We start from the raw sequence: 12,446 nt of genomic DNA, 5'->3' as shown, positions 1-12,446 counted from the left end.
ATCCAAGAAGATTTAATTTGTGAACGTTGTCAGCATGTTGAAGTCCTAGAGATCAAGGTTTGTGATCTTGAGGCTCAGCTTGTTGATCTGCGCTGTATTAGTGATATGGAAGAATTGGTCAATCAGCCCATGAGAGAGATGGTTTGCACGCCAAAACCTAGCAGAGTTGAAACCTTAGAGCAGGACAGCGTAGAGAACTGCTGGGTTACAGTAGGTCGTAACCGCAGAAAAGGGGGCGCGCACAACCCCTAGAGACATCCCAAGAGCTAGAAATGTCCAACAGGTTCCAACTGCTGGACACCGAATTGGACAGTGACAGCTCAGAGGGTGATGGGATGGGAGTTGAGTACCAGAGCACCATGGTGCCCACTCCCCCCAGAACAGGGAGGTAGTTATAGTAGGAGACTCGATTCTTAGAGGTGTAGATCACACAGTGTGTTCTAGTGATAAGGAGACCCGCATGGTATCTTGCCTGCCTGGTGCTCAGGTTGCAGATCTCCCTAAACTAGTAGACGGGCTACTGGCCAAAGCCGGGGGGAATCCACTGGTCATGGGCCACATTGGAACCAATTACAAAGGAAAAGGGAGGGCAGAGGTTCCGCAAGACAAATATAAAGAGTTAGGAAAGAAACTGAAGAGCAGAACCTCCACAGTAGTTTTCTCCTAAATACTTCTGGTACCACGTGCATGGCCAGGGAGACGGGCTGAGATTAGAAAGATTAACACGTTGTTGAAATCTTGGTGTAGGAAAGAGGGTTTTAAATTTATGGAGCATTGGTCTTTTTTCATGGGATAGATGGGACCTGTGCAAACCGGACGGTCTACATCTAAACAGAAGGGGGGCTAATGCATTGGGAGAGCGTATGTGCAGAGTAATTGAGACCAGGGGGGCAGGGAGCTCTGACAATGGGAGATGTTCCACTAAGAAAAGAAAACCAAGGGAAACTACTAGTAGGAAAGTCCTGAAATGTTTGTACCTCAATGCCAGGAGTATAAGGAACAAGATGTTAGACCTAGAAGCCACAGTGCTGGTGTGTGACTATGATGTTGTAGGAGTGACAGAAACATGGCTTACAGAAAATGATGGGGATGAATACAAGTTGAAACGATACAGAGTTTAGGAGAGACAGGCAAAATCGAAGAGGCGGTTGGGGTAGCATTATATGTCAGAAATTACACTGAGGCAGAATAACTCAAATTAGATCTTAGTAACAAAACTAGTCTTTGTGGGTTAACCTTTTGGAAAAAAGATCCAGAGGATTAGTGGTAGGAGTGTGTTACAGACCACCCAACTCAGATATTCAGAAAGATGTTGCACTGTACAATGTAATCAGGACTGCATGGATGTGGCTGTTATCATGGGGGATTTCAATTTCACACATATTAACTGGGAAAGCCCAGTTGGGACTAAAGAAGCAGAAACAGAAATGGTTGAGATGATACATAACTGCTTTCTAGCAGAATTAAAAACAAACAAATCACCTGGGCCAGATGGTATATTTCCTACAGTACTTAAATAAATGAGGGAAATTATTTATAGGTCACTAACTAAAATATTCCAATTGGCAACAGTGGATGTGCCAACTGACTGTAAGATGGCAAATGTCATACCAATCCACAAGAAAGATGACAAAACTGAGCCAGGAAATGACAGACCAATTAATCTCACCTGCATTACTTGTAAAATGTTTGAAAAAATGATTAGACAGAAAATAGAGGAGCATCTTAATGAAAACCATATTCTTGGAGATAGTCAACATGGGTTTAGATGAGGCAGATCATGTCTTACTAATTTATTTGAGTTTTTTGAACATGCAACTGCAGCTGTAGATCATGTGAAAGCATATGATATGATATACTTAGATTTTCAAAAAGCTTTTGATAAGGTTCCACACCAAAGACTGATCCTCAAATTGGAAGCTGTAGGTATTCAAGGTAATGTAAGTAGATGGATTATGAACTGGTTGATGTCTAGGAAACAGAGGGTGTCGATTAGAGGAGTCGCTTCTAACTGGAGTGAGGTTGTTAGTGGAGTTCCACAGGGATCAGTACTAGGGCCTTTGCTTTTTCTAATCTATATTAATGATCTGGACTCTGGGATAGTTAGCAAACTTGTCAAATTTGCAGATGATACTAAAATAGGTGGCTCAGCAGATACAATTTTGGCAGCACAGGCTATTCAGAGGGACTTGGATTATATTCAGTTGTGGGCCGACACCTGGCAGATGAAATTCAAGTGCATGGTAATACATGCAGCTAACAAAAATGTCCACTATAATTACACTATGGGAGGAATAGAACTAGATGAAGTATCGCATGAGAAAGACCTAAGAGTCTGTGAGGACTCCTCACTCTCCCCATCCAAACAATGTAGGGAAGCAATAAAAAAGGCAAACACAATGTTAGGGTATATTGTCAAAAGTGTAGAACTGAGAAGAAGGGCAGTGATGTTCACACTGTACAATACGCTAGTTAGAGCTCATCTGGATACTGTGTGCAGTTCTGGGCTCCACACTTCAAGAAAGATATCGCTGCTCTAGAGGCAGTTCAGAGGAGAGCAACCAGACTTATTCCAGGTCTGAAGGGAATGTCCTACTGAGAGACTGAGGGAACTGAACCTTTTCACCCTGGAACAGAGGAGACTACAAAATCATGAAAGGCATCGACCACATCAAACCAGAGGAGCTTTTCCAGATCAGCAGGGACACACACACCCGGGGATACAAATGGAAATTGGACTTCAAGACATTCAAGATGGAAAACAGGAGACACTTCTTCACACAGAAAGTCATCACAATCTGAACAAACTCCCCAGCGATGTGGCTGAAGCAACAATTTGAGAACATTTAAAAACAGACTGGATAGGATCCTTGGATCACTCAGTTATTAATGGACACCAAATGAGCACGATGGGTCAAATTTCCTCTCGTTTGTAAACTTTCTTATGTTCTTAACTATTGTTCCCAGAGGATGTAGCATAGCCACCTCGTTCTTCATATCATCCCTTCCATCACCCTGGAGAAAGGGTTGATCTTCTCTTGTATATTTATATTGAGTAGAGTTTTGAAAGAAAGCACAGAAGTGTGAATCCTTCAAGTTTGATGTGTTTGAAGTTTTCATAATAATGACTTTTGTTTTAGTGTTAGATACTGACTAAACCCTTTCAAAACAGACATAAGATGCTGAACAATTAGTTTTTTTAGTGGGGGGGACACTCCACACTAAATCAACAGAGCATGCAGCACACTGTCCTTTACCGAGATCTGTGCTTGTAGATCACATGGCCATTTTGCCTTTTCTTTGGTATCCAAATGGGAGATGACTTGCTACCACAATCACACTTGCTATAAACAGACAGGTGCACAGAAAGGAGGCATAAGCTGTATGTTACAGATGAAAACAATTAAGGAACAGAAAAAGTGAAAAAACATAAGCGCTGATATAAGACAACTGAGGAAAAGAAAATGAACGGATCATTGTTGTGCATCATATAGTATGTTAGGGTCTATCCTCCATGCAAGTCCAACAGTAGTTTAAGCCACCTGGACAATACATCCATTGCAAAGCCTCCTTTAACTACTACACTGTCCTCAGCCAGGGGAAAAACATTCCTGATACCCAAACAAAGCAGCTCCAGCAAAAGGTTTCATGACAAATAGCTTCTGTTAAGCTTTGTACAGTCTCTGCTTTGCCTTGCCATGCATGCAGAAACTGGTACAGAATAATTCTTACAGGGTCAGCCACAGTGTGCTTTCAGGTTTAAGCTGTGTTTGAGTCTAGCCACAAATCACTGCTGTCACAGCCGGAAAGCAGTGAGCGCATAACTGGAGTCCAGAGCACAATGCACAGATAGGAACCACACCAGCCTTGCCTCTTCACAACAGACAGCACAAAGAGACCTCAGCAATATGTGTGTGCTCAGCGATGCAACTTACTCAGAGGCCGACTGGGAGGGTTTCATTGCCGAAGCGCCTCCTTGTCTGGAGGCATGAGGCAGCTTGGGTGAGGAGGGCAGGGAAGAGTCGGTGAGTTCTTCGATGTCTGAATGGGGAGATGGGGGCTTGGCCGACTTCTTTTTACTGAAGGCCTGCTTGAAGGAGCTCCTGAGCTGTAAGAGAAACATCAGCTTTAGCATCCATCCGAGTGCACGAGTTGAGCACTATAGCTGCTTAAGGGTTAGGCAAGGCCAACATTGCTATCAAACATTCAGCTGGGGTCAGTAAAGGGGTAAAGCAAAGCATCTCACGAGGAGACTTGGGAGTAGATTCAATCCAGGACAAGGCAAACCCATAGGTAATGTAGCAAACTAAAAAGAGCAAAACAAAGAGGTTTTGAAGACACCTGCTGAAGAAATTATTTTATTTCTGCAACCTGTGTATACTTTACTTAAATCTAAGGAAAACATCTTTGTTTTGCTATATTCATTTAGGTTTGCCTTGTATTTGTTGTAGTAACGATGCCTATACCATCAGTTGAATCTACTCACTGGGGTTCAGAAGGAGGTCAGCATTCCATTAAAAAAGAAAAAGGAAATACTATATCTGTTTAAAGAGTTATAAAGCCTGATACATCTCTTCTAATACATGCTGTAAGTTTTCTTGTAAATATTGTCTGACATTACTTTGCATGAAAAACATCTTTAGGATATTTACTGTCCTGTCTAAAACAATGGACATCAAATGACTGCATCCTAAAATCACATGACACAGAGGAAGGGGCTCTGCATTCTTCATTCATTGGGGCTCAAGAAAGATCAAGATGAAAGTACTTGAAGGTGAATACTAAAATTCAGCCACTGAGGAGCGATATAATTACTGCACCATTCCCTGACCATGGAATAGCCAAGCTTCCTAAGGGTTATGGAATAATAAATAGCAAGAAATGTCTCAAAAATAATCTTTCCTTTTCTAAAATATGTTTTTACTTATCTATGGATGATTTTTTTTTCCAATCTGATATTTTTCTTATACTTTTTCTTCCCCTAATGTCATTTAATCTCAAACTAATTGTCTCAATTTCTTTCACATACGCATGTTTGATTCCACTGGGTCTTTAACGTCTCAGATCTCAATTTTCTTTTCAGGCAATGATGACTTGCCTTTATAAGCCCAGTTACAGTAGGGGATGTTATTCTGTGTGTGACAAATCATCACATTTACATTTAAAGTGTAAAAAAAAGTGTGGTTCATCAACATCTTTAAATGCTAATGAGTTCTTAAACATGTACTACATTCAGTGCAATTACTTTCAGGTTTCTGGCTTGTGTGCGTTCATGTGGTGTGTCTGACATATATTTCAGAGCCTTGCTATTTGCTCTTTAAAGACTGTAGAAGAAAGCTCAGTGTTCAGGTACTTTCAGTCCAGGGAGGGCATCTTTATAGACAACCTATACAATAGGTTGGCAACTGGTTAAAAATGGGAAAGGTCTCTTGCCATGCAGATACCTGTCTACTATTAACAGCGCTGGGGTCACTAGGGGCACCCACAGCAACCAGACTTTACGGGACTTTCAAACACTACTGACCTGGGCAGGGATGGAATCGGCCACCTAGAGGTAAAACACACTGACTATTATAATGTTGTTCTCCCACATGTTGTCTACAAACAGGAGACGCTATATAAATTACAGTCTCTGACCACTATAGCCTTGGATGTTTTTTGTATCATCATTATAATTATCATCTCTATTAATTGTAAATGAGGACGACGGATCCCTTTCGGTGTAACGGCTTCCTGATCAGAAGCAAACATTCACCTTTTCAACCCCCTTCTCTGACTCTTTCCTGGTGGTTGATATTTTTAGTTTCGCTGTCTCATATAAGCTGATTTACACACCCAGATTCGGTTCAGTTCTGACAGCTGCATTGGCAGCAAGGATGCAATCTGCATCTGTTTAATTACATCTGCTTCTGCGTTCTGTGTCAGGAAGTACTGGTGAAAATCGGCTTTTTCAAGTTTTCTGCCGCTTCACGTGGATAACTCTATGAAAAAAAATTCAAGGCTGTATTGGAACAAATAGTGACTGATTGTATTTCTCTTCTAACAGCGCAACCACAGCCTTCAGGGTATTGAAGTCACTTTAATGTGTATGCCAATCTCATTGATCTCAGGGGTTGTGCATAGCATTGTGATCACAGTGACTTGTATAACCTTTAAGCAATACATTATGGCCATTATACTCAAAAGTAAGCAATGTCTGTTGAATGTATTTTGACAATAACGGAAAGCTCATATCACACAAACTAGAAAAGATCTTACATATTCATTGAGGGTATCTGGGGCCAATCAAGGGAATACAGCCCACATACAGGCATGACATATTTAGTCAGTAGATCAGATTAAAAACAGTAGTGAGATATAAAATGTGATTGTAATATTATGAGTTCCATTTCTATTTTGTTTTGTTTGCATAGTGTTTTATAGAGTCAGACTGTTTGGCAGCCCAAATAAACTAAAGAAGTGCCAAATTATATAAGTAGAGCAATAGCTGTTGGGGACAGCTAGCAAAGATTTAGTTTAATTATACTTATTTCTTTAAATCTGTATGATGGTGTTATGAAAATATAATCCTAGAAGACTTCTAACAAGGAACACAAGCAAATAAAACATAAATATAAAAACCTGTGTAGCAAGGCCAAGCAAAAAACACATCTAATTTGTGTCTTGGCAAATGTCCATAATATTAATTTAGTGGCAACTAAGGTACCACACCAGTATGTACCGCTGAATAAAGACAAATCAAAAATACAGCAAAACATACAGAAGAAACAGAAATACACAAGAACAAACATACAGACAGAACACACAAATTCAACAAACATTTCTTTAAAATATCTCAATGTGCATATACAGATGGGAGAGTGTTTGCTCCTATTCATGACCAACTGTCAGTGAATTTAAAAGGTAAAACTGGTGTCAAAATCAGACAATTACAGTTTGGTCTGGGTTATTTTTTTTCAAATAGGGGAAAAGCAGTGCAGTGTATTCCAATCCTTTTAGGGGTAGAAAATCGGCTTAAATAAGACGTCTTTATCAAGGCAAAAAACGCTGAAGGCTTGTGCCTACACAGCACCCTGTTTGCTGATCATTTTTTTTTCTGCTCCCTCTCGCTCTGTGAACACATGCTAGAAGATTGTGCTGAGTTTATATTCACCTTGTGTCCTTTAGTCTTTGCCTGGCAGAGTGATATGAGAGATGAAAGAGGGTGAAATTACACATTGTGAAAATTAGAATCCATGACATTTGAAAGGTAAACAATGACTGGAATTAGTTGGCATTTCGACGCAACCCTCTCAAGTGGGGCGTGCATCTGGTGAAGAAACACAAGACTCTTCATGGGACCTCCCCCCCGGCCCACTCTCTTACCCAGCTCTTCTTCTTCTTCTTCTTGGCCTCGGCGTCATTGATGCTGCCAATGCTGGAGTGGCTGGTGGCGCTGTTGATGCTGGACACACTGTCGGAGGAGTGCTGCCGCCTGATCCGCAAGTCTGAGGGAGACACCCGATTCAGATTGTATACTATACATACACTGGCTGAGAAAGGCTTAAATGAGGACAGGAGCAGAGACCATTATCTGGGAATCAAAACCACATTTGTCATCTCTATTCCAATTGACAGGTATAGCAAAATGCTTGTTGTTGACACTCATCTTTACATTGGTCACTCTTTCTACATTTGTATTGTGGTTTGGGTTCTTGCATCGTGAAGGGGCTTTAGTTCAGATGAGTCCCTGCCACTGCTCCTCTGGACAATTTTACTGGAATATTGGTTACCGCTCAGAAAATGTACAAAAAAGACAAGGAAATCCCATCTGAGAGACACACTGGCACCCTCTCTCCATTGTAGGAGATGCCTCAACCCAGGTATGTTGATTTACACAACTCCTGACAGTTAGTTTGACAGAAACTCCTCAGGTCATTTTCGGTTTGTCCGCAGCATATAACATTTTGCACATCACAACCATTTCAAATGTCTATTTAAAAAACAAAACAACATCAACAAGAGAACCAAACACAAAACAGGACTTTTAAATGGAATGAAAGCAGTTTAGCTTGCAGGGGCTAAATGGCTATGAACATCCGCCCACCCACATTTCTGTGAAAGTACCTTTATGTAAGTGGTCAGGGCCGTTGAGCGCGACCTGGATGGCCGCCTGTGCGTCGGTATTCTGTGTTTTCAGGCATTCGATGGTTTCTCGCAGCTCAGCCAGTTCAGATTCCTAAAAAACACATACATTCACACATGAGCGTCTCCAACGTGTTCTTGACCCCCTGACCCTCTCTGCAACAGTTAACACATCTGTGAATTGATTTTGACTGTGAAGCTCTATTAAGAGTAATGCCAAACCGCAAGTATTTATGCACCTGACTATTCTGCACGATTGAAAAAGCTTATTTTATAATGGCAGATGTCAAAGGTTTACTGCTAGCAAGAGGTAAGCTAGTCAACAAATATTATTTCATGAATCCCCACACAAAGAAAACCATTATTTGTCACCAATTGCCAGTAAGCTTCTATCTACAAAACAATACATGAATGCCAAGACAAGAGCAAATCAAACCGTTCATGTATTAATTACAGCAGGTAACCATGTATTGATTAACATTAATGTTGTGTTAATCATGTTTTCTAAAGTATTTTCTACCTTGGCTTCTTAAAATAAACGACATCATACACATTATAACTGCATTGCTTTTCCACAAACTCATTCCAAAGGCAAAGATAGAGTTTCCATTTTAATTAAAATGTGGGTAGCTGATGCAGCCTGCTTAACAAAGCTGTCCCCCCTGTCCCTCATTCAGTTAATTTATTAGGGATTAATGCTGTCAAAACTCATTGGTTTTAGCAAGGGCCTTGTGTAAGTAGAAAGGGAAAAATACACATTTCATCTTCTATAAAGACAACTAAATGATCTTTGTTCTGCTAAAGGTTTAGGAATGTAATCCCCTTCTAATATAAGTGCTGACATTTTTTTCAGTGAATTGGAAGAACAAACTGGTTCTTGCAGCTTTGACGCAATAAAATGATTCAGAATAAATTCTCACTAAAACTGGCACAAATATAATCTTGAAGGCGGTCCATTTTACTTCCAACAGAAAAGAGTATTTATTGATTCCTGACATATTTTGTTAAGGAACTTCCAAAGTATGAGGTGTGAATCTGAAATAGGGAAAGCAAGAATTAAAATATACTTTTTTCTATTTAATTTTGACAAATATAAGCATTCACATAGTCACTTGAACAAGTCTAAATACATCTGGAGAAACAATGGCTTGATCACTCACTGTCGATCAAGAGAATTTCCTCCAGTTCAGAGTAACTGCAGCTTTCAAAAGCCATGTCAATCAATTTGTTATAAGAGAAGTTTAGGTTTTAATAAAATAATATACACTCACCTAAAAGATTATTAGGAACACCATACTAATACTGTGTTTGACCCCCTTTCGCCTTCAGAACTGCCTTAATTCTACGTGGCATTGATTCAACAAGGTGCTGAAAGCATTCTTTAGAAATGTTGACCCATATTGATAGGATAGCATCTTGCAGTTGATGGAGATTTGTGGGATGCACATCCAGGGCACGAAGCTCCTGTTCCACCACATCCCAAAGAGGCTCTATTGGGTTGAGATCTGGTGACTGTGGGGGCCAGTTTAGTACAGTGAACTCATTGTCATGTTCAAGAAACCAATTTGAAATGATTGGACCTTTGTGACATGGTGCATTATCCTGCTGGAAGTAGCCATCAGAGGATGGGTACATGGTGGTCATAAAGGGATGGACATGGTCAGAAACAATGCTCAGGTAGGCCGTGGCATTTAAACGATGCCCAATTGGCACTAAGGGGCCTAAAGTGTGCCAAGAAAACATCCCCCACACCATTACACCACCACCACCAGCCTGCACAGTGGTAACAAGGCATGATGGATCCATGTTCTCATTCTGTTTACGCCAAATTCTGACTCTACCATCTGAATGTCTCAACAGAAATCGAGACTCATCAGACCAGGCAACATTTTTCCAGTCTTCAACTGTCCAATTTTGGTGAGCTTGTGCAAATTGTAGCCTCTTTTTCCTATTTGTAGTGGAGATGAGTGGTACCCGGTGGGGTCTTCTGCTGTTGTAGCCCATCCGCCTCAAGGTTGTACGTGTTGTGGCTTCACAAATGCTTTGCTGCATACCTCGGTTGTAATGAGTGGTTATTTCAGTCAAAGTTGCTCTTCTATCAGCTTGAATCAGTCGGCCCATTCTCCTCTGACCTCTAGCATCAACAAGGCATTTTCGCCCACAGGACTGCCGCATACGGGATGTTTTTCCCTTTTCACACCATTCTTTGTAAACCCTAGAAATGGTTGTGCGTGAAAATCCCAGTAACTGAGCAGATTGTGAAATACTCAGACCGACCCGTTTGACACCAACAACCATGCCACGCTCAAAATTGCTTAAATCACCTTTCTTTCCCATTCAGACATTCAGTTTGGAGTTCAGGAGATTGTCTTGACCAGGACCACACCCCTAAATGCATTGAAGCAACTGCCATGTGATTGGTTGGTTAGATAATTGCATTAATGAGAAATTGAACAGGTGTTCCTAATAATCCTTTAGGTGAGTGTAGATTAAGCGATTAACAAGTATAATATTGATTTCCTTTTTTATTTATTTGTATTATCAGATCCAGTATTACAGAAAAGCTGTGGCATTTGGATGTAATATCTTATAATCAAATAATAACAAATATTTCACTGGTATCAATCTTTGTGTATATATTGCTATATTTATTATACTAGTCACTGAAAAAAACCTGGAAGAAATTCTTTAGTGTAAAACCTCTGTAAGAACCTCCTAATAGATGTCAGACACCTCCCACCTTTTGCTCAGCTGTCATTGTGAGACTCTGCAGGCGGCCGGTCATGTTCCCCAGGCTTTTCTCAAATGCGGCGACCAGGTGAGCCTACCAATAGAAAACAGGACCACAATAAGGCATTCATCATATCAAGTCCGACTTGCAGTTAGGATCACAGCTTGACATCTACAGTAAAGTGACTTTGCTTTCATTCTGGGATATTGTAACTTTCCCAGCCAAGGACAGATGTAAAAGGAATGCGCTGCTTGATGTTGTCAGAGCGAGTCTCTGTTTTGCTGTATGCTATCCAGACTTGCTTGCAGATCCACTTGAGATATAAAGTCCGATAATATAATTTTTTTCACCATATCCAGTCTTGACCCTGAGACCAGGACTCTTTTATTAAATGAAGCTTAATCACAGGAGATTAATTAATGAATGCATATACAAAACGAGCAAAGGGAACTATAGAAACTCTTGAAGGGAAGATTTGCTTTGATATATGACCTCATGCCACTGTTTGGGACTTGGGGGTTATTTTATCTCCTGTAAATTACAGATCACTACTCCCTGATGCATCCTGAGGGCTCTTCAGTCTTTTTCGTGCTCACAATAAAGTTTTATGTAGCATGGCTTCTGACAAATAAAAGCTATATTTCAAGCCCAATCCACAGCTCTGAGGTCTCATCTCACAAGGGGAGAGAAATGATGGTCTTTGGCAAGGCTTAAAAGGTTGGTTGAGTTCACACTTTAAGCTTCAACAGACCCATATTTATGTAGTCAGAAAGAGTTTATTACTGTGGTGCTAGTGCTTATTTACACATTTGACCAAGCATTTAAAAGACCTGCAGACACAATAGATATTGATATTAAAAAAAAGTCCCATTGTTTGTGCTATGATAGCCTTGAAATTCTGTTTTAACAGTAGATTAACACAAAAGATTAAAAAGTATACACAAGCACTATTGTTAGAACGTATTCCTTGGGGAATGTGCTGCCACTCCATCAAATACACCACTGCCATAACAAAACACTAATTTATTTCGATTTTTCATAAGTTTTCATTATGATTATATACACTCTGTCACTTTAACTATGTGACATGCACAAAGTACATTGTCAAATGCCTGGGATAATTAAGCAACACATTTGAAGGTAGTATTTGAAATTAAAATCAATAAAGACTTTGGGATTATGTATTTATGCATCCTCATATTTTCACCCTTCAGGTGTACATGTCAGGTGGGTTCCAATGGCTCCATTACTGCCTCAGCAAATTTAAAAATACGCATCCGACAAGACATGCTAATGAACAGTTATCTCTCATGATTCATCACCTTTTTGAAAACAATGGCTGTTTTATTAACTCAATCAAAGCAACATCAACTTAGACTAAAATGAGTTGGACTTTGTTAGAAGAAATCAGTGATGTACATAATTACCTTTTTAATTAAACATCAGATTTCATTTATTTTGTTGTTGTTGTTTCTATGCAAACAACACTTGTCATTAAATCATTGCTGAAAGATTATATCCAATGATGCATTCAATTTCAACCTCAAATGTGTTTTCTGAAGTTGTTTCTGTCCCTCACATTTTAATCTAT

General features: G+C 40.0%; 1 protein-coding gene across 5 annotated transcripts in view; it reads right to left on the bottom strand.

Moving 5' to 3' along the window:
* Positions 1-12,446, bottom strand: part of nav3 (neuron navigator 3) — a 252,304-nt gene that overhangs the window by 16,644 nt on the left and 223,214 nt on the right. For 3 of the 5 annotated variants that reach the window (XM_066724741.1, XM_066724742.1, XM_066724738.1), the window contains exons 24-29: positions 10,865-10,948; positions 8,107-8,218; positions 7,366-7,487; positions 7,154-7,174; positions 5,525-5,548; positions 3,936-4,108 (exon numbers count right to left, since the gene is read on the bottom strand). In XM_066724741.1, coding sequence (XP_066580838.1) covers positions 3,936-4,108; positions 5,525-5,548; positions 7,154-7,174; positions 7,366-7,487; positions 8,107-8,218; positions 10,865-10,948 — 536 coding nt within the window. The remainder of the gene's footprint in view (positions 1-3,935; positions 4,109-5,524; positions 5,549-7,153; positions 7,175-7,365; positions 7,488-8,106; positions 8,219-10,864; positions 10,949-12,446) is intronic. The other 2 variants (XM_066724739.1, XM_066724740.1) reach the window with 2 other exon arrangements.

The sequence above is a fragment of the Amia ocellicauda genome, chromosome 15 (assembly GCF_036373705.1).
Source record: "Amia ocellicauda isolate fAmiCal2 chromosome 15, fAmiCal2.hap1, whole genome shotgun sequence".
Taxonomy (NCBI): domain Eukaryota; kingdom Metazoa; phylum Chordata; class Actinopteri; order Amiiformes; family Amiidae; genus Amia; species Amia ocellicauda.
The sequence above is the reverse complement of the archived record's forward strand: the minus strand, read 5'-3'. Positions and strand labels throughout refer to the sequence as shown.